At 43.3% G+C, this 22,630-nt stretch overlaps 1 protein-coding gene across 3 annotated transcripts; it reads left to right on the top strand.

The window, feature by feature from the left end:
- Positions 1-3,238: 3,238 nt before the first annotated feature.
- On the top strand, positions 3,239-21,990 carry LOC132584524 (zinc finger protein 263-like). 3 transcript variants are annotated; one of them, XM_060256421.1, is made up of 4 exons: positions 3,239-3,576; positions 14,338-15,272; positions 17,853-17,982; positions 19,916-21,990. In XM_060256421.1, the coding sequence occupies exons 2-4, from the start codon at positions 14,442-14,444 to the stop codon at positions 20,401-20,403; spliced, it is 1,449 nt and encodes a 482-aa protein (XP_060112404.1). In that variant the 5' UTR covers positions 3,239-3,576; positions 14,338-14,441; the 3' UTR covers positions 20,404-21,990. The 3 variants fall into 3 exon arrangements, with proteins under 3 accessions (XP_060112404.1, XP_060112403.1, XP_060112402.1); XM_060256420.1 differs by having other exon boundaries at positions 3,240-3,510; positions 19,913-21,990; XM_060256419.1 differs by having other exon boundaries at positions 3,240-3,576; positions 19,913-21,990.
- The last annotated feature ends 640 nt before the right edge of the window (positions 21,991-22,630 follow it).

The raw sequence follows: 22,630 nt of genomic DNA, 5'->3' as shown, positions 1-22,630 counted from the left end.
AGGCAGATAAAGTAACTTAAGTTGACAGAGAGTGACTAGTAGGGATGCTAGCCTTCATGTAGGACCTGGGGTCTCCTGGAATTACATCTCATCTACAGAGATCAGTTCCCCTGGAAACTAGGAGGAAAGTTTGATTTATACCACACTCTTCATTGGTAGTCTCAAAGTGGCTTACAACCTCCTTCTCTTCTTTTCTCCACAAGAAACACCCTGTGAGGTAGGTGAGCCTGAGAGAGCTCTGAGAAGACTAGGACTGACCCAAGATCGCCCAGCTGGCTGTAAGTGGAGGAGTGGAGTATCAAACCTGATTCTCCAGATTAGAGTCTGCCACACTGAGCCATTACACCAAACTACCTCCAAACTGATGCTCTGGAGGGTAGACTCTATGGCACTGTACCCCACTGTGGCCCTTGTCCTCCCCAGATTCCACCCCCAAATCTCCAACCTGGATCTGGCAACCGCAGCAACCCTAGTGACTAATCCAAAGCCATGCCAAGGGCTTCTGAGCAGGGGATTTGAACCAGGCTGCAGTTTCCCTCTGCTGCTACACACTATTTAAACTGCACATTTTTCAATTTATAAACCTTCTTCCATCATTCATTTCAACAATTAAAGTACTAGGCAGATCTTGGTTTTCTGTTTTACAAATGGACAACTGATGCAAAAAAAATTCTGTGAATTCACAGAGGAATATTCAGATAAGGCAGGACCCCCTACCTCCCACCTCTTTTCCTCTGAAAAAACTCTAGCCAGTCTAAACCACAAAAGCTCCCTACAAATGCATTTAGTAATAACAACCACCACTGAGTCATTTCATATGCTGTATGTGGGGAGACTGAAAAAACAATAGCAGAGCTATTTACTGCTTTGCCCTGGAGGAAAAATCCCTCCTCAGCTTCAAATTTAAATCACAAGTATGACAAAAGAGCACAGTCCTAGCCACTACCCTGACCTTAAAAATCTTCCTAAAAGTTTGATCTTGTTCTTTCTAATATCCCACCTACAGTTATGACTGGAGGGGGGGGCTCTGAAATCTTCATATAGAGATTTAATCCCCCCCCCTCACATCAATAGATATCCAACCAGAGAAATGTATTTTTTGTTGTTGGGAGATTTGAGACAGTTGGTGTTGTATGCTAGTTTGGCATAATTGTTAAGAGCATGGACCACAGACTCTAATCTGGGAGAGCTGGGTTTGATTCCTCATTCCTCCACATGCAGCTGCAGGGTGACCTTGGGTCAATCACAGTTGTCTCAGAGCTGTTTTCGAAAGAGCTGTCTCAGTCTCACCTACCTCGCAGGGTATCTGTTGTGGGGAGAGGAAGGGAAAGGCAATCACAAGCCACTCTGAGACTCCCAAGTGAAGGGCAGGGTATATATCCAATCTCTTCTTTTTCTACCAGAAGAATATTGGAATAAAATAAGAATTTAAGTCCTTGCTCAAATGTGAAGCTTTCTTGGGGGACTAGATTGGGACAGACATTATCTCTTACTATAACCTACCTCACACATATTCACGTGAAGCTAAAATAGGGGGAACACAATAGAACTTTGGAAAAGAAAAACAATGTTGATGATTTGGGGGGGGGGGGGACCGCAGTAATTTTGGTCATACAAAATATATATATTTCCCTACTGTTTAGAAAACATGTAGCCTGGAGAGAAGGCGGCTGCAGGGCCGGCTCTTCCGCTAGGCAAACTAGGCGGTTGCGTAGGGCGCCGGGAGCGTGCGGGTAAAAAATTGGGCTCCCCACCCCCCCTCCCGGTGCCCCAAAGTTTGCCTTTGGCCGCAGCCCGCCCCTCCATTCCCTTCCTACTTTCGCCTCCCCGCCGCGCCTCCTCCTCCCTTCAATCCTTTGAACCCTTTCCCAGCCTGGCGTGTCAATTTCAACGCCAGAACCGGCTCCAGCGCCGAGTTCCGGCCCTCTAAAGCCCCCCCCCCCTCGAATCGCGGGTAAAACAGCGCTGCGGGGCTGGACTGCGCTCACCATCTCTCTGCAACAGCCAGAGCAAGCAGGGAGTTTAACCTGAGTAAAAAAAAAAAAAAAAGCTGCAGACATTTGAAGTAAATAATCATTACTTTGAGCAAGCTTCATTATACCCTGGAAGTGTAACAAAAACTATATGACGATTTTGCAGATTTGAGCCCTGGATGCCAGCTGACCAGAAATATTACTGTTATCATTAATATTATTACATTCCAGCCATTCCCCCCCCCCTTTTTTTTAATAGTCACCCGATCTATAGGAAGCAACATGAAGTCTTTCCACTTCGGAAAGATGAAACATTATCTTCTGTTTAGAGCTGCACGCTAAGTTATTATTTAAGCCTGACGGGCACTTTTGAGAAGTCTGTCACTTTTAAGCACTGTCGAGGCAAAAATAATTCAGTTCAGGCGAGGGCGCTCTTGGAACAGCAGAATTTGCAGGCTTTTTGAAATCTATTCTAGATCTAAACGCGAGGAGTACCAGTTGGTGGAACTCTAAGCTCCATTAACCAAAGACAAGATCTGTGCATAGGGAGAAAGGTCCTCGGGGTCAGTTCTGTAACCTCCCAATCATAGGGATATTTCCTCCGAAGTAAGTCTCACTGCGTTACTCCCAGGTAAATGTGCACAGGACTGCAGTTACTCGATTGACTGGACATACTTCCGAGGAAAAATGCCTAAAACCAGGCTTCCAGGATCTTTTTTTAAAGTGCTTTTTAGGTAAGCTTCATGCTGTAATTGTATGATCACTTACCTCGGAATAAGTTTCCTTGACTCCCTGGGACATACGCCGAGTAAACAGGCTAAAAAGCGCCGCTTTTAAAACGAGCAGAAAGATTTACAGCAGTTTATTCCCAGTCTTTCCCTTCACAGGCAACAATATTGTTTATTTGCCCTGGCTATTCTTCTGAGTCTCAAACCATTTCTCTTTCCATCGCCCCCAAGAGCACCCTGAAAAGCTCTCTGCTCCCCAGATCGCTTGCGAGAAGATGAACTTCCTGCCCCTAGCACAATCGGGGCGGCTCTAGGACCCAGAGGGCTCAACCCATTTAACCCTTCCTCATCTGGTTTAGCTAAAACGAAGCTGTATTTGAATCAGAGCTGAAGATCTCGAACCTTTTTATAAAAAAAACAACGGGGGGAGACTCTCAACACTCGGAACAGACGAAAGAGTAGTCAAGAAGGAAGGGTTCCTGAGCATAAGCAGAGTGCCATTCCAACGCCAGGGCATAATGCACGGCCAATTTCCACATCTCTGGGATCACCAGGGGGAAGGACTTCCCAGGTCAGAGGGATGCAGTTTCCGGGCAGGCTTAAGCCCCGGCACCTCTTTATTTTGGAAATTAACCGCCGGCAGCAGCTCCAGGCTAGGTCAAGGAGAATAAGCCCGCAGGAGCAGAAGCCTTGGCTGAAGTTGCCTTCCCAGGATTGTTAAGCAAGGCTCAGCGCCCTGTCCTTTACCCACCCGGTGCCAAGTGCATGCCGCGGGGCAGAACTTACTACCAGCCGGGGGCTCACCGAAGGTATCGATCTACCGTCCGAAGCTGCTGCATCAATGCAAATATCCTGAGTGTCTTAGTACACCGAGGGTGAGTGGGACGAGGAAGTATTGGACCTGTTCCTTCCACTGTTTGCTTTGCGCAGTAGATCCAAGGGGGTAGCCGTGTTGGTCTGAAGCAGTAGAACAAAGCAGGAATCAAGTTGCACCTTAAGACCAACTGAATAAAAATTGGTTGGTCTTAAAGGTGAAACTTGATTCCTGCTTTGTTCTACTGCTTTGCGCAGTGGTAGACCATAGAAACAGGCAGCTCATCCACGGCACGATGAAGAATGCTGTGGGACCCAGAGATGTCTTGGGGAGGGAAGAGAATGGGGAAAATGTAACTACCGTTTTTTTGTTTAAAATGCCTATTGCTTGACTTTCAGGAGGGGGCGGCGGGGGCAAACCCTGCCAGACCAGTTTTAAAATGATTAGCAAAGAGGCGTTGGGAGGCACTGTTTGTTTTTAACTGTAAAGGGGCAGTTTGGAACTGCTGTTCAATGGGTTGTGTTTATAACCCGGCGTTAAGCGAAAGGAAGAAACCAGCTTCCCCTTCTGGTCACTGGGGCAAATGGCATTGCAATCCTATGGCGTGTTTGCCGGTGATGAGTAAGCCCCACTTGAACCGGGTGAGACTTGCTTTTGAGCAAAGCTGCATAGAATCAGACTTCAAGAGCAGAGAGAATAGAGTGAAATCCTGAACACCTGTAGGAGCAGTATGTAAAGATGTATCCACACCAGCCTCCTACATTGATTGATGGGAGACTGGTCAGTAGGTACAAACGATTTGAGCATGGGAAATAAAGCTTCGAGATTAAAGGAGGATTTATACCCAAGCAAGTGTGGTTAGGAGTGGAATCTTAATAAGTTTGTCGAAAAGGGAATTTTTAGCTAGTGCAGCTTTCTCACACCTGTTCGCAAACTACACTGACCAAAATTCTCTCTTTTATGTGCCATTTAAAGCTATAGGAACCCTTACTTGTTTTGGGTCAGACTGCCTTCTAACCTGGGTATTCCTTTTGAACATTCCAGATTTTAAGGAGCTTCATTTCCAAGTAGGCCAAGTTTTAGTAGCCCATGATTTGGCTCACTTGCTTGAGCCATATAGAGCTCTTCACACAGTACCTGAGAGGTGTTGAGGTATGAATTGAGGATTTCAGCACACACTGCAAAAATCATGCTCTAGTGTTCCTGCCTTTGTTTCTTTTTCTGTAAAACTTTCCACCATATTGCTCCCATTTTGAGAGTGGGTATGGCAATCTCAAGAGGACTGTTTTTCCTTGGTGCCCAATACAGTAACTTTTCCCCCTGTCCCTTGCTTTCTAATGCCTGATCTGACGGCTGTTGAGTGCGATGTGTTATTTACCATGTGATATGTAGTCAAGACACATAAGGAAGTAAAGTAAGAAAAAAGTGTGATGAAGGGATCTTTGTTTTGCTGTTGGTTCTACACATTGCCAGCTGCATTAGGATCTCTTACTGTACTTGCTCCTATGATGCTAGCAGTCTCACTTAAATTTGGTTCCCATTTTACAGAAGGCAACTGAGGTTGACTGGCTTGCTGCATTTAAGTAACGTTTGCTAACTGACAGGCCACCCTTTTATTAGCTGTAATAAAACTCTCAGCTCCTTTATGATGCTTTTAATGGGTACCTTGAAGGTTTACTTGTAGTCCCATGCAAACTAGGCTTTAGTTCTGGAACCCTTAGAGGCAAACACTCACAGTACTGTGATTGCTTTAATCACTTTGTAATGGTTACTGCTTTATATAAAGAGTGCACCTCCAGAAAGTGAATTAAAATCAATTATTAGAAAGGAAATGAAAACAGGTTTTTTAATAAAAAACAGATTTTTAAAACAGGTTTTGATATATTTTTTTGTTTCAAAATATGCATCTTAAAATAGCTTGGTTAAAATTAAATCTGAATGTAAGCGTGTTAAACCTGCAGTCACAATCTCTAACTGAACTGGTGGTGACCCTCAGTCAGCTGCATTGAGCCAGAGCCCTCTTTATATGTATATATATATGTGTGTGTGTGTGTGTATATATATATATATATATATGTGTGTGTGTGTGTGTATATATATATGTGTGTGTGTGTGTGTGTGTGTGTGTGTGTGTATGTATGTATAAAGCATTGCAAGTCTAGCTGAAACTGGTCCTATAGTGTATTATTCTTATGAGCTTGATACTGTAAGCAGGAGAACGGCAAGTGATCGCAGGCACCAGGGTCCAAGAGATGTCCCTCATTGTCACTGAGGAAAACAGTCCACTCTGCCAGCCTGAGTTGTGTCTATTTTTTAACGTTTAACTTTGTGGTTTGACATTGTGCTGTCATTCAGTGCACATAATGAGTAAATCTATCCATGAAATAAGCAGTAATTTCTAATATGAGGTAGAAGATCGAGTTTCCTATTAGATAGGTAATTACACTAAATGTATTATCATGGATGGCAGAAATGGGCTGTTTAACTGTAAGCCATTTGATTATTGGCTTTATACCTCATTTTCCTCCCCAGTGGGGATTCAAACTGGCTTACAACATTTTCCCCTTTTCAATTTTATTCTCACAACAATCTTCTGAGGTAGGTTAAGCTGAGTGTGTGACGGTCCCAAGATTACCTAGAAAGCTTCCATGGCAGACTGTGGGTTCAAACTTGCCACTCATCCAGGGCTTTTTTTGTAGCAGGAACTCCTTTGCATATTAGGCTACACACCCCTGATGTAGCCCATTTGCCTAGAACAGGGGTGGCCAAACTTGTGTAATGTAAGAGCCACATAGAATAAACATCAGATCTTTGAGAGCTGCAAGACAATTAAAATGAGATGTTTGAGAGCTGCAAAACATGAATATGAGATGTTTGAGAGCCTCAAGACGTGAACATCAGATATTTGAGAGCAGGAAAGAAGGAAGGCAAATGGAGGAAGGGAGGGAGGAAGAGAAGGAAAGAAAGCAACTTTAAATACATGCTTCAAGCTGCCAGCTGGCTTGGCTTGGAGAGGTGATTTAAAGAGAGAAATGCTTTCTCCAAGTTGGCAGATGGAGGGGGGCCTTCAAGAGCCACACAGTATGTGTGAAAGAGCCAGTTTGACCACCCCTGGCCTAGAGCTTACAGTAGGCCCTGAACTAAGAACCCTGTAAGTTCTTGGAGGATTGGCTACATCGGGGAGGGTGTCCTGATATGCAAAGGGGTTCCTGCTACAAAAAAAAGCCTGAAGTCTCATCCTAGTATAATATGGACCACTACACCACACTGGCTCTAACATATTTTAGTGACCACATTACCCAGTTACTCTGGTTTAAGCAATACGATGTGGTGGAAAGTGCTGTCAAGTCACAGCTGAGTTATGGTGACCCCGTAGCATTGTCAAGGCAAGAGACATTCAGAAATGGTTTGCCGTTGCCAGTTGTAAGTATTGTAATGTGTAGTATAGTGTATGTGTGGTATAGCCAGGAGATCCTAAGATTGTCTGGTAGCCAGAAGTTCTAGTTCTTTTAGCATTATGCACAACTAGGTGACAAGCTAGACTTGTTCTTAAGGCAAGAAGCATTCAGAGGTGGCTTGCCATTGCTTGCCTTTGTGTCACACTCCTGGTATTCCTGGGAGGACACCCATTGAAATACCAGTCAGGGCCAGCTCTGCTTAGCTTCCAAGGTCTGACAAGATTGGTGTAGCCTGGGCTATACAGATCAGGGCCAACCCTGCTTAGCTTCCAAGATGTGACCAGATCAAACTAGCCTGGGCTGTCCATATGATGGCAATGGAAAATGTGATTTAAATCAGTCCCTCTTAGCTGCTCGACAATTGCAGAGTGCCTCATTCTGAACACAAAGGATTGTTCTGCTGGGCATCCTGTGCCTTTGGTAACTGCATGACAGGAACATGGTAGGGCAAGTTTTTGCACAGTATTGGTTTTCCTCATTGTGAAATGCTGTACCTGTAGATTAAAAACCTTTTGCACATAAGGATTCCTACTCAAGACTGAATTGCTGGGGGCAGAAGATAAGTGTACATGCAGACCATTAAGTTCCTCTGAATTCCATGGGACTTGCTTTTAAGTGTGTGTACACTGAATGCATCCTTTCATGTGGCTTCTTTATCCCTTAATGCTCTTCTCCTGCAAATCATAATTTGGGTGTTTAAAGAGCAGAATTTTGTACCCCACCTTTTGCATATATACTTATTGTACAGAAAATGGGGATTAAAATCAGGGTTATAATTGTGGCTATAAACCCGGATAGGGGCGTTTATGGTCTTTTAACATCCTTACCATGTACACCTTTCAAAACTAAGATCCTCTGTATGCATTTTCCAGTCGCATGACAAGCAAAAATAGTTCTGTCAAAAAGTAGAGATCCCGTCTTGTTACAGCACTAGAGTTTTAAAATGCGCTGTACGTTGATTTAAAAAAGACTCATATTCATAAATCCCTAAAAAGTTTTAAGTGACAGTTTTTGTATGCCTATGGCTTTAGAAGTCAGAACCGTGGATGTGTATTCTGCATGCATTTGGAAAAATGACCATTGTAACTGGTTGGGGCAGAGGTCAGTCTGGAAGAGGAAGGAGCCAAGCAGTCTAGCCCGCTGATGGCCCTCTTTTGTGAAACAAAATCTGTCACCTGGCCTGGGCTTTTCCGTATGCATGCCATACCAACTGTATACATTGAAACACTCAAAGACTCTGTGTAAAGGAAATACAAAAAAATTCTGTCATGCACCTGGACACAGTGAACCCTAGTCATTTGTACAGTCCACTTCTGCTCAGCATGCTTGAGAAAGCGATGGGTGGGTAGAATAGTGACAAAAGATGGCACAGGTTGTGGGCTGCAAAGGCAAGAGGTTAGGAAAGAGAGTGGCTAGATCCTAAAAGCAGATAAGAGCACCTTTTTTTTTGAACTTGACATGCATTCCTTGATACCTGCTTAACTAATTCAGCATTCTTTGGTTGGCAGGGAGCATTTGCTGTTTAAAACTTAATTTGTGAGAGGGTTTTTGGTACCATTTCCTGGCATCTTCCTACTTTGCTTTCCTTGTGCTATTTAATTACGGTTGCTTTTAACAGCTTATTGTTCTGCAGGATTGTCATTTTTTTCTTTAAAAAATGTATTTGGCATCCAGTAATGTAACAGATATTACTTTTTCTGACAAGGGGATAAACAGTGGGAGAAGCTTGAGATGCTTTATTTCTATGTGTCAGGCTGCTGTATTTATTTATATCCTGTTTTTCTCCCCAATAAGGTCTCAAAGTGGCTAACATCATTCTCTTCTTTTGTTTTATCCTCACAACAACCCTGTGCTGCAAAAGGCAGTTTTGGGATTTCTTAAAAAAAAAAAAAAAAGTAGCCCTGCTTAAGAGTGCACTAGGGTCAATTCTATGTGGGGGTGCCAGTCCCAGGTTGGGAAATGCCTGGAGATTTTGTGGGGTGGAGTCTGAAGAGAGCAGCATTTGAGGAGGGTATGAAGCACTTCTGTGCTGCTTGGCACTGGGAGAATCCCTTGTTTCCTGTCTCCCCCCCCCCCCCACAGTCACTTAGAGGAGTTGTGTCTTCCTATGATTTTTGTGAAACCCAGCTGATGCATTGGAGTGGTGGGTATGAGTGGAAATCCTGGTTTTTATGAGTAAGAGCATCCAACTTTTTGGCTGGTGAAAAAATGCGAGAAGGGTTCCCTTGGACCACCTAGGGATTTGGGGACCTGCATGGATAAAAGCCATGTGAGGTGAAGGCTGTAATAAGGAGGGAAACTGGGTGAGATGGTTTTGTGGATTTAAAAAACTCCCATCTTGTCAGTCTTCCCAAACAGGGTTTAGAAACTGAGGGAAGTGCGGCAGGTGTTGCTGATCACACAGGGATGAGAAAGGCTCTGCTTGTTAGGTTTCCATCTGTGACAGTTCCTAAAATGGTACAAAGTCTTCCTCTCCATATGAAAACAAAGGCATTAAAGATGCATAAGGGTCACCACCCAAAATGTTTTGAGGCATGAGACAATTTCCTTCAAGAAGTAAACAAACAAGTTCCTTCAAAAAGGCCAATCTTTTCAATATCACACTTTGGACTCCTGAAGGAATTGTCTCTTCTTTCAACATTTTGGGCCCAAACCAATGGACTTCTGACTTGAGGTACTTTTTTTGTGCTTTGTGTTCCCTTTACTGCTACTTTCCTTTGGTTTCTCTATATCTGGACATCCTTTGCTACACATTACATTGGGAGGGCATTCTTCACAACATATACAAATGTATTAAGAACATAAGAAAAGCCTTCTGGATCAGACTAGTGATCCACCTAGGCCAGCATACTGTTTCATATAGTGGCCAACCAGTTGTCCTGAAGGTCCAGACAAACAGGGCATAGATGCCTCCCAACACTGGTATTTGGGGGTTTGCTGCCTCTGTATATGACTGTTTTCTTCAGTCACAATAGCTTTGTAGCCATTGATGGGACTCTCACTGATTAATGTCTAAACCCCTTTTAAAGCTATCTGTCCTTGAGGCCATCATTAGCCCACTGGCAGTGAATTCCACAATTTCAATTATTTGTTGAGTAATCCTTTTGTTTGACCTGATCTTGTGGTCAACAGTTTCATTTGGTGCCCCTCAATTCTAAAGGTAAAGGTAGTCCCCTGTGCAAGCACCAGTCGTTTTCCGACTCTGAGGTGATGTCGCATCACGACGTTTTCACGGCAGACTTTTTACAGGGTGGTTTGCCATTGCCTTCCCCAGTCATCTACACTTTCCCCCCAGCAAGCTGAGTACTCATTTTACCAACCTTGGAAAAATGGAAAGGCTGACTCAACCTTGAGCCGGCTACCTGAACTTCCGCCAGGATCAAACACAGGTTGTGAGCAGAGCTTGGACTGCAGTACTGCAGCTTACCACTCTGTACCACGAGGCTTCTTCTCCCTCAATTCTAGTGCTTTGGAAAGAGGAGAAAAAGCTCCCTCTACCCACTTTCTCCGTTCCATGCTTAATTTTATAAACTTGAATGTCTCCCCTTAGCTGTCCTTTTCTACTGAAGTGTCGCAGACTCTCCAGGCTTTCCTAATAGGAAAAACACTCCATTTGCCTTGGTTGCTCTCTTCTGCACTTTTTTCCAGCTCTGCAGTCTTTTTTTTTTTAGACATGATGTTCAGAACTTTACATAGATGTGCATAGTCTTTCAAGGCAGTTCTTGTTTTCCAAGGGTATTGCATTTCCCTGGCGTAGGACAGCAATATTTGCCACTGGGAAAAGACAATTTCTCTCCCACTTTAGATGGCAGGTTTGTTGCTTATTGGGATTACTTTGTGCCACAAGGTTGTAAGAATGTTACAGGCTGCATATAGCTTGTGACCAGAATAAGCCCAGAGCCATGCAACTTTTCTTCTTTATTAACCGTTTCCCTGCCTGCAAGCAAACTACTACATTTTTTTGTTTTTATTTATTTAATTTGTTTGCAGGCTGAGCTTTTCACTGAGGTTTACCAGTACAGAAGTGCTCCTCTAAGGCTGACCCTTAGACTTGTTTTACTTCCATTCTTGTGACTTGTTTTACTTCCATCCCATTTTGGCAGGTGGGAGGCTGCACGTTCCACCTCTCCTGTCCAGATAGCAAAATACTACATGTCCTACAGAATATGGCCATCTCCCACACAACCAGGCTCTTGGGTTTTGTGGTTTTTCTGTGTTCCTAATGAGGGCCTAACTATGTGGGTAGAAGAAGAAGAATTGCAGATTTATATCCCGCCCTTCTCTCTGAATAAGAGACTCAGAGCGGCTTACAATCTCTTTTATCTTCTTCTCCCCCCACAACAGTTACTGAAATGTACCATTAGCACCAAATTGTTTTAATATGTTTAAACTGTTATTATTGTTCAATTTTTTAATTAATTAATGCTTAATATTTGTAAATGTTTTTATTGTTGTGAACCACCCTGAGCCTGCTTCAGCGGGGAGGGCGGAATATAAATCCAATAAAATAAATAAACAGACACCCTGTGAGGTAGGTGGGGCTGAGAGGGCTCTCACAGCAGCTGCCCTTTCAAGGACAATCTTTGCCAGAACTATGGCTAACTCAAGGCCATTCCAGCAGTTGCAAGTGGAGGAGTGGGGAATCAAACCCGGTTCTTCCATATAAGAGTCCACGCACTTAATCACTACACCAAACTGGCTCTCCAAGTATAGCAAACAAGCTTCTAGACCAGGGGTGTCAAACATGTGGCTGAGGGGCCAAATCTGACCCTCAGAGGGCTCCTGTCAGGCCCCTGAGCAACTGGTTATCATCTGCTTCCTTCTCCCTATACTTGTTTGTTATCTATGAACAAGTACAACTGACCCTCCTTGAATGTGGGCTTTATTTTTCTCTTTCAAGAGAAGTCTTTTCAAAAGTAAAAAATCTGAAGTACAGAAAAGACGCTTAAACTTTTCCATACCTACGTATTTTCTGCTCAAAATCCTAACCTCATTTGTATTTGGAATGCCACATAGGGGAAACGAACAATTTGGAGCAGAAAATTGGCACGTGGAAAATGTTCTAAGCATCCCTCTTCCATGCACCCAACCCTGCTAAAGTGGATTTTCCCAGTCACCACAGCCCTTTTCACAAGTTATGATTCTGTGGTTTCATCCCCATATTTGTTCAGATACTGGTTCTCTTTTCCATTCGTCAAGTGCAAATGCATTGGTGTAGGGCATACATACATTCACTGAATACATTCATTTGAATACATTCATTTGCATGTACCTTGTAGCAAGGCAGACAGCTGAAGGTGACTTTGCTTGAGTACTGAGGCTGGATTTTTATTTACATATATAAATCAACTGACACATAGTTACAACTTTTTAAAAAGTGTTATGGATCAAACAAACTTCTAGACCAGGGGTGTCAAAACATGACCAAGGGACCGAATCAGACCCCCAGAGGGCTCCTATTAGGCACCCAAGCAACTGGTTATCATCTGCTTTCTTCTCCCTATCTCTTGCTTCCTTCTGCATAACAGCTTGCTTTGCAAGGTTTGCTCAATCACACAGGAGCTGCAGAGTAAAACCTCTGTTTTCTCCATTGGCTGAGGCTCCTCCCTTGGAGAGGAAGTGGGGGGGAGGTAGAGTTTGTTTTTCCAGGCTGTCTCAATCGCACAGCAGAGCTACTGAGCCAAGCCTCTTTCCCTTCTATTGGCTGAGGCTCCTCCCTCCCCTGTCACTTGGGGAAGGAAGGAAAGAGCCACAGCTTCCTTTGCCTAGTTCCCTGGATTCCATGGGAGAAATACAAAGAAAGCACCTTTAAGACCAATGAGTGCTAATATTTTAAGTATGATTTAAGTTTTTCTTTTAAAAAAATGTGTTTGTCTGTTTCCTTCATAAAGTTTATATCTCTGCTACCTAATCTTAAATAGGTACACACATGGCCCAGCCCAGCTCGACCCAACATGGCCCAGCCCAACAAGGTCTCATTTATGTCAGATCAGTCCCTCATAACAAATGTGTTCAACACCCCTGTTCTAGACCTAGTTTTTTTATTAGTTTGCTTTTATTATAAGGGATGGGGGTGCTGCAGATTTGATTGGTGTGGAAAAGGCTGATTTTTCTTATCCAAATCCTTGTACACCTTCCACTTTTCTTGCTTGTAGCTTTTCCCTGTGGGTGAAAAGCAGTCTGGGGAGGGTGGTTTTTCTGATTGGGAAAGCAAACTGTGGGGCGGGACTAATCAAACACCCACTGTGCCATTCAAATGCATATGTCTTCAAGGCTGTGTCTCAGTTGATAACATGAGATTGTTGGATAGGAATCTTGTGTCATAACTAATCTGGTCTCTTGTCCATCACCAAACCATATTTTACAGCCTTGTGTTGAGGAAAGAGGGAAAACCAACAACTCAGCAGCAGAAGGAGAAAGAGATATCCTGTGACATAGGATATCTCTATCTGGCTCAGTTTTACAAAACTGAACCAAATTGTATCATTTCTCTTTTCCAATACTTTTTTTTTTTCATAGAGAGCTCAGTCTTATACAGATGGAAGAAAATTGCTCTCCCACCCCCAATATTTTAGAATAAAGTTTGACAGAGAGCCAGTTTGGTGTAGTGGTTAAGTGCGCGGACTCTTATCTGGGAGAACCGGGTTTGATTCCCCACTCCTCCACTTGCACCTGCTGGAATGGCCTTGGGTCAGCCATAGCTCTGGCAGAGGTTGTCCTTGAAAGGGCAGCTGCTGTGAGAGCCCTCTCCAGCCCCACCCACCTCACAGGGTGTCTGTTGTGGGGGGGGGGAAGGTAAAGGAGATTGTGAGCCGCTCTGAGACTCTTCGGAGTGGAGGGCGGGATATAAATCCAATATCTTCTTCTTCTTCTTCTTCAGACTAATATTGTGTATGCTTACACAAAAGTAAATCCTACTAAGTTCCATAGGACTTACGCCTGTAAATGTGCAGTCTTACAGTGCAGAGCTGCATCCTTTGAAGTCCAATAAGGCAGTGTATTTAGACAGGTGTAACTCTACTTAGGGTGGCACTATAATAGGAAAAGGCCTGGTTTCTAGTCAGTCACAGATTTAAACAACCCAACTTGTTAACATGGGATGTTTTTTTGAAAAAAAATTAAACCAAATTACAGATATTTTCAAAAGAGAGTGATGCAGCTAGAATTCAGACTTTTCTTTGCTGTATCCATATTCATTAGCTTGAGAAGTTTGCCTCATGAGGGCAACATGGTAAGAGTTTAAGCTCCTTCTTGCTGATGAATCTCTCCAAACAGCTGCATCCCCATTATTGATGTCACTTAAATGAGAATTTGAATGGTTGCTTTCATGTTTGATATTTGTTCTGTGACTGTTGCTCTTCCAGGTTGGTATCCAGACCTAAAGACTCTTTCATTTCCAAACTGGTCAGGGGAAATCCATCTCCTCTAGAGGTAGACTACACAAGGCCAGTGAAGGTCAGCACCAAGAATGAGGAGGAAAATAACAGCAAAGCGAAACATGGTGGCCCAGTATTTCCAGTGTCAAGCGCCACTAGAGCAAAGAGTCCAGCCTTTGGTGAAAACGGAGAAGGAGACAGACCCAACAGGGACTGACCCACTGGGGATATCAGAGGGTTCAGTCAAAACCTTTCGTATTGTGCAGCTTGGGACAACTGTGGGAAGCCTAAAACCGCTAGCATCTCAGCGGGCTAGGAATGAGCGACAGGAAGCTCCCCAGCTCTGGGAAATCCAAGGTCAGGAATTGCCAACCCCGGACCTTACACCAGTCCAATCACCTGCATGGAGGAACCTCCAAGTGCCAGAACTCACACCAACAGAAGATGTTGAAACTTACTTGGCTACCTTTGAACATGTGGCCGATGCCTGCAAGTGGCCAAAAGAACAATGGGTCACCCGGCTTGTCCCAGCCCTAAACGGGGCTGCGCTCCAAGCTTACAATAACTTGGATCCCAGGGAAAGCGGAGATTACAGGAGGGTAAAAGCTGCCATTCTACGAGAAGATGCTGCCAGCCTCGAAAGGCAACGTCAGAACTTCAGGCACTTCCGTTACCAGGAGGCCGAGGGGCCTCGTGAGGCCTGTAGCCGGTTACGGGGGCTCTGCCATTGCTGGTTGGAACCTGAGAGCCGCACTAAGGAGCAGATCATAGAGCTGCTGATCCTGGAGCAATTCTTGACTGTCCTGCCAGAGGAAATGCAAGACTGGGTTCAGGAGTATCACCCCAAGACCTGTATCCAGGCAGTGGCTCTGGCAGAGCATTATTTATTGAAGCAACGAGAGGGAGAGAGGTGGGATCAGCAGGTGAGTCCTTTTAATTCAGGTAGCCAGAAGCCTAGGAAGTGCACAGCTGAGAGCTAATGTAAAATGCAAACATTTGTTGTGTCCTGGGGAATCTCTATTTTAAATTTATTTTTTAAAAGAGTTTCAGCTTTTGCTGTTGAGTGCAAGATATAATCCTGAAATACATCAAAGAAGATCTTTGTGATTTTTGTGTTTGCTGTGCTGGTGTTGCTTCCTCCTCCAGAGTTCTGCTTCTTCTTCCCTTCTAAGTGGTACTTCTGATCACCTAGACAGGGCTGTTTTATGTCTAGAGAGTAGAGCAGAGGACAGCTCTGGTGCAGCCTCACTTGATCTTAGGGAAGGTGAACTTAGAGTGGGAGGAGAAGCTCTATGGATCGAATCCAGCCAGATTTTCACTTAGTGGGTTGGATCCAGGCAGCTTTTCTACTAGTGGGCAAAAAAGGGAAGAGTATGTCCCTTTTGGCCACCATAAATGGCAACCATGATCCATATTGGACATTCATGGGTTAAAGCCATGACTGGGACTGTAATAGAGGAGATGGCAAGATTTAATGAAAAAGCTGTGTGGATCCACCCATTTCCCCTACATCTCCCATTGCTTTTGTCCGTTACAGTCTCTTCACACCTAGCAAAAATTCTAGGTGTGATAACTAGCAGGTTTTGGTGGTCAAGGGGGACTCCATTCCCTTTTGAACCTGCAGAAAAGCTGGTTGAACTTAACCTGGTGTTCCCTTAAAACTGATGTGAACAGTACAGAAGTAAAGCGTGCTTTCCTGAAGGACCCCTGTCAAGGTATAGCAATAACTGAAACCACACTATTTGTGGCCTACAGGGTTGAATGCAGCCCAGCACTGGCCTGCCAGAAGCCTACTAATCCCACTTCTTCATCCTGCTTCTCTCATCCCCTCAGCTGAATCAACTCCAGTTTGGCCAGATAGTCTTTCTCCTGGGAGTTGCTTTCCAGTTTGATATGTAGATATCTCTTTGCTTTACCTCTGAAGCACCAAGAAGCTGAAAGTGGGACTGTTGCCCAGAGCCTGACACCTGCAGCCATGGCTTCATAAAGTAGAACCAATACCAATAATCTTTAATGGCATAGCAATAGCTTACAGAAAGGAATGAGCATACAATTTGCCCATATGTCAAGATAAAATAATATAGATACATTGAATTATAATGCCAATTGATAATTAATAATAATAGGGATAAAAAGGACAATCTTAATCTTGAGTATCACAGACAAAAAAAAGAATGAAATTTTACAGTAAAAGGGCTTAACAGGGGGCATGATTAAACATTTAAAAAAACGATAATGGGATAAAACATAGACAGGATCCAAAATGGGCAAAACCAAGTAAAAAATTTCACTATAAAATAGAATATGTGTAGATACTGTTCCATTTCTAAAAGCAGATCCAAGTTTTAATACTAGAGCAAGAGACATACATATCCAGCTGTCAAGGTGAGGCAGGCAGGGTGGCTAGTTTTAGTCTGTGGATCAGGCTGACAAAAGTCCTCAGTGCTGTTCAATTTCCTGTACAACTAGGTTCAACACAGCCCACTTGACTTGCATTGTGGCCTTGCCAAAAACTCCATAACATTTTGCCACTCTCTGTGACCTAGGGCTGCAGAGACCTGTGTTCAAATCCCCACTCAGCCAGGAAGCTCAGATGGGTCACCTTGGGCTGGTTATTCTTTCTCCGCCTAACCCATTTTGTGGGATTGTCGTAAGGAGAATTGTGTGACCTCTTCCCCTGAGCCACTTGGGAGAATGGTGGGATAAAATTGGAAATATTGACATGCCTAAGCTTCCCTTCATTGCCCGTCCCATTTGCAGGAACTTTGAGAAGATATGTAGTTTTGCATCTCTCTCTTTACATATTAAGAAAATCAAGTCGTGCCTTTTAGGCAAAGTAATTTTTTTATTTACAAGAGCTCTTGTAGGTAATTGTCTACTTCATCAGTGCTACAGGGACTTTGAGCTACAAGCTACAAGTTGTAATGGAATATTTATCAAGAAGTCTTAAGTCCCTTTAAGAGTTCTTGTGCAAGCTTTCCACCACACCTGATTTCCTGAGCCTGCTACTCATAGTCCTAATAGTGTCTGATAAAGTAGACAATTACTACAAAAACTCATGTTCTGTAAATACAATAAATTAATCTAAACGGTGCAGCTGGATTTTCTAAACACTAGTTTCTGTGAAGACTGATACAGTTGCATTTGTATAATGTTTATGTATTAATCTGGGATTATAGTACAAGAATCCTCAACTTTTTTTTAGGAGAATAGTTCTGTTCATGTTCTCTGTATAACTACCTGTCTGTAGCCCTTCTTTGTGTTGGATCCAGCCAGCTTTTTTATTTAGTATCCCCCTATTCCCTTCCTTACTGTAACCCTTGTTCCACTTGGGTTTTGTACATACAGGTCTTGTGATCTCCAATAAACCTTTTTGGGTTGATCCAGGGGGACCCCTTACTTTTTATAGACAGAAAAGCTTTATCTGTCTTAATTGAAAATAGCTTCCCCCCCTTTCCCCACTCTGAACCTGAACCTTTGCTAATATTTTGCTAATATTTCAGGTGCTGGGACCATATGTGCTAGAGGAGGCTGTAAGCTTCCCAGAAACAGAACAAATGACGTTGGACTCCAGGCAGATGACACTTTGCAGAGAGGCCAAAGAAGAGATTAATGAGAACCCCAGTTCCCTGGGTAAGGATTCATGTGCCCCGCATGCAGATAGGGTAATAGCCTTATGTATCACTGTCTGGGGAATTGTCCATGTAGAGACAAGATAACTAACAGGCTATATGCCAGGAGTCTTTCAAATTATTGATGTGATGAAGGAAATACATAGATGAAACTTCTTCAACCTCTCCCAGAGTACTAGACTTCAAGAACATCCAGTGATGGCTAGCTGATTAAAAAATGGAATATGACTTAATTCCATGAATAACTAACTTGTGGAAGTCACAGCTTCTAATTTAGGTTGTTTTAAAAGGAGTTTAGAGAAACGAGTGGAATAAATAATTCCAGCCATTTAGTTAGGGGTATTAGCCATTATGTCTTCGTATTTAGAAAAAGTAACCTTCAGAATAGTGGTGGAAGGGAGCAGTGGGGGAAGCAACAACGGTCTGCATGCTCTGCTTTAAGCCTTCCAGGGGCATTTGTGTGGCCATGATCAAAAGGATGCTGGACTAGATGGAACATTGGTTTGAAGGAGTGTGGTTGCCCTGACATTCTTCTAATCCAGGGGTGGCCAATGGTAGCTCTCCAGATGTTTTTTGCCTACAACTCCCATCAGCCCCAGTGAGCATGGCCAATGGCTGGGGCTGATGGAAGTTGTAGACAAAAAACATCTGGAGAGCTAACGTTGGCCACCCCTGTATCTAATCTAATAATAAGTCATGTTTTAAATGTGACATTGACAGGCCAAGAGAACTTAACAGTGCAACTTTTCACATGTCCAGCATTTCATTTAATATGGCCACACAGCTGCTACATATGTAATGCTGGTATACCAGAGATCTCTAGCCTAGGTGGATATTGTGTTGGCTGTGTTGTATTTAAGTCATGCCTTAATAGCATGGCTGCACAAGCTTTTAATAAAAGGCAAGCCATGCAGTCAACAGAATTGCTGATGAATGTGAATGGAACACTGAATTTTATTAATCCAATTAATATCTCCATGTATGTAGAACTGGCACAGCAGACTGAAGGTTAAACTAGGATCCTTCTTACTGTGCTTGCTTTCCACAAGCAAGGAGCTCTGAATATGGAAGAGCAGCTTAGTTATTTTTTTCTGCATTTGGTAGTGACCATTCTTCAGTTGTGTGAAAAGAGCAGCAAAGCATGGGCAGAGTGTCACACCGCTGCCTCTGACCTTCTGTGGAGGAGAAAAATACACTTTGAGGATGCTGTTCGCAACCCTTTAACTAGAAAATGTAGACTCACCCAGAAGTGTCTGACCTTCAATTCCATAGAGTATCTTTCATTCACTCACCTCCATCCCTGGCTGGGAAAGCGGGGGGGGGGGGGGAGGACTGCAAATGAGTTTTCCTGCCTCTGTTTTTATCTACAATGTGGCGTGTTGGTGACCTAATTCCAGAATTATTTCTGGGGATCATTTTCAATTCCAGCTCTCAAATTTGGACTAATGGCATTATCCATTTTGCTTCCAAACTGGGGCAGCTGGGCTTCAACCATGTGCAGAAATCCTGGCCTTTGCCAGCTGTATATCACAGCTACTGTTTGTATATTTAGGAAGCATAAAGTAGTGTGTGACTTTCAGCACATTTTGAGGGCTGGCATCTCTCCCTTTGTATTAAGTAGTTCCAGGGCGCTTTTTTGTAGCAGGAACTCCTATGCATATTAGGACACCTCCCCCCCCCCCAATGTAGCCAATCCTCCAAGAGCTTACAGGGCCCTTATTACAGGACCTAATGTAAGCTCTTGGAGGACTGGCAACATCAGGGAGGTGTGGCAAGATATGCAAAGGAGTTCCTGGTACAAAAAAAGCCCTGAGCAGTTCCATCCTTATACAGTTGCTGTGTGACTGAAGATTATAAAGCAGCTTACTACTTGAAGAAACTGCTACATAAAATAAAATCAGTTAATGGGAAATTCATGTTTTCAATCCCAGCAGAGGATGAGATCCCAACAAAAAATGAGGAAGAGTTTCTAGTCCAGGAAAGTACGAAGAGGCAAAGGAGCCGGCTCTTCCCCAACCTTCAACCAGCTCCATTTGCCCGCCAAAATACTGACAGCCTGCTGTCTATGAACAAACAGGCCCTTCACAAGCAAGAAGCATTGTTCCCGTGCCCCGAATGTGGGAAGAACTTTTCTCGTAAGTCGACCCTCACCAGACATCGGAGGGTTCACACGGGCGTCAAACCCCACCAGTGTTCCGAATGTGGGAAAAGGTTCCTTCACAAATTCAACCTGGTGAATCACATGAGAACCCATGTGCGGGAAGAGCCAAGCTGTTGTACACTGTGTGGGAAAAACGCAAGGCGGAATTCAGGTCAGGTGGGCCTGGAGAAAAAGACTGGGTGTTGTGAGTGCGATGAAAGTTTCGTGGCACAATATGACATAGAGCAGAGGGTGCAGGAGAGAGAGGAGGCCTTCAGCTGACTTGAATGTAGAAGAAATGTAGCTGACTTGAATGTAGGAAGAAACTTAGAAAATGCTCTGAACCCTGGGATGGGTGGCTCTCTCTTAAAGCAGCCCCCCCTTTCTGATAATATGGTAGCTGCCCTAAACACAGGAGCGACACAAAGTGCTACCAGCAGCTCTCAAGCTCCATGTCTTTGTGTTTGTTCCTTTTGCTCATTTGGTACTTGTGGAAGCCTATGGAGAGGGAATAGGGGCAGCAAAGTTCCAGTCTACGTTTATAATACAATGTTATGTTCCTCCTGAGTCCACTGTGAAGGAGAAATCTGGGCAAAGATCACTGGTATGTCAAATGCATATGACATAAAAGATTTGAACAGAAGTAGTCAAAATTCCAGTCGCAGCATATTGGTTTAAAGTCATTAAATGGCATCTGTCCATAGACAAGGATTTCCACTAATGGAGTGTGGATTCTCCCACCCTCAGCCTGAGATGCCCCTAGAAATCCTGTTCTTGGGGGATGGGACAAAATTTCAGGGGACGTTTTAGGCTGCCATGAGATGGAGGAGGTGAGAAAATCATACTTCTTGCATCTGTGGAATTCTCTTGTCTGGATTTATCCCACTGGGTTTCCTTCAGGAATAACAGGATATCAAATGGGAAGTATAATGTCTGCCTCTGAGCAGTGAAAATGTAAGGTTCACTTCCAGTATTGTGAGATCAACATAACATGAATGCTCATAAATGAGATATGGGTCTGTGCCATACAGACATATTTCGGATAATTAATAATGTAGTCAGGATTCCACTTGGTTGGAGTAACTCTCCAGGTAACGGTGTGGTGGAATAACACCTCAGAGGCCTTTTGTCCAGTGCTTCCTTTACAGTGGTTTTGTTCCCCTTTTAGCATGACATACAGATATTGTGATGTAGATAAGAATTTTACTGACTGTTGCCTTTTCGTTGAGCTTATTTTCTAATAGTGCCTCCATAAGAGGTGGAACAGTTTAAGAGGATGTCTTCCGTAATGGTTGTTTGTATTAGGAATTCTCCTACCTGTAATATTGCTGGGCATTTTTCCCCTTATAAATAATTTTAGGGATTATTTTGAAATACAGTTACTTAATCTGGCAAAGATTTAAAGAACCATAGTGTTAATGCTCCTGGCACCCAAGAGAGCTTTGGATTCATGAGTCTCAAACAGCAGCTGCCTGTGCTGTCTAACCATTAGAAACCAGTTTGTGATATGGAAAGGAGGCTTACTATTCAAAGGGGGTGGGGGGCGGGACATACAAAAATCCCACTGGATTAGATTTTTGGATCCCGGTCTCAGAGTTTGGGCTTGGCTGTTTTGTTTTTTGGTACATGTTTGTCAGAAAGGAGTTTCTAGTGTCAAGTATTCCAAGGCCTTCTACACTACCATTTTTAACCCCTGTGATACTGTTGATATACCAAAATTGCATGTTTGGGATTTTGCAGTGAACAGCTGCATCTGTACATTATAGATTTTTTTAAAAAAAGGAAAAAAAGTTATGTTTTTGTATAAATTTTTATTAAAGCTTTATTTTTTGTAGTTTGCACATTAAAATTTAATGTTGTAATAAGAAACTTTAGTTCCTAGTATTCTGTGGATTGCGGAGGTAAGGAAAGAGTATTTATTCATAATTCTTCGATTTGTTACCGGCTTTAGAGTACATACAGCCCACCTGATTCCAAACACTACTGAGTAGACTGACTTGTTTAAAATATTTGTGTGCCACTTAATGGTCTCCAAAGCAGCATTACACAATTATATACACACACAAATTTTTAAATCAAATAGCCATAGAAAGGGATTACAATCAGGGCAAAAGACATTGCAATCTAATTGCAGGGGAAATGTTGGGAGACAGAGGCATGCCCAATAGTTCTCCTTCATGAAATTGATTTTAATTTAAATTATCCTGTAGCAGCTTTCTTGAATAAATAATAATACAAGAGTCTGTCTAGAATCTGTCTGTCTGTGGCAGGCATAGCTAATTACAAAATGAAGCTGGATTCCTCAAAATTGGCCACTGGCCAGAGGAGGGATGTTGAACTAACTTGTTATGAGGGCTGGATCTGACATAAATGAGACCTTTTTGGGCCAGGCCATGTCAGGTCAGGCTGGGCCATGTGTGTACCTATTTAAGATTAAGTAACAGATATATAAACTTTATAAAGGACACTGTTATGCCCCACCTGTGAACTGCCGTCGCCTTGCAGCCCC

This window comes from Heteronotia binoei, chromosome 15 (assembly GCF_032191835.1).
Source record: "Heteronotia binoei isolate CCM8104 ecotype False Entrance Well chromosome 15, APGP_CSIRO_Hbin_v1, whole genome shotgun sequence".
In the NCBI taxonomy this organism is placed as follows: domain Eukaryota; kingdom Metazoa; phylum Chordata; class Lepidosauria; order Squamata; family Gekkonidae; genus Heteronotia; species Heteronotia binoei.
This window is presented reverse-complemented; position numbering and strand designations above follow the sequence as displayed.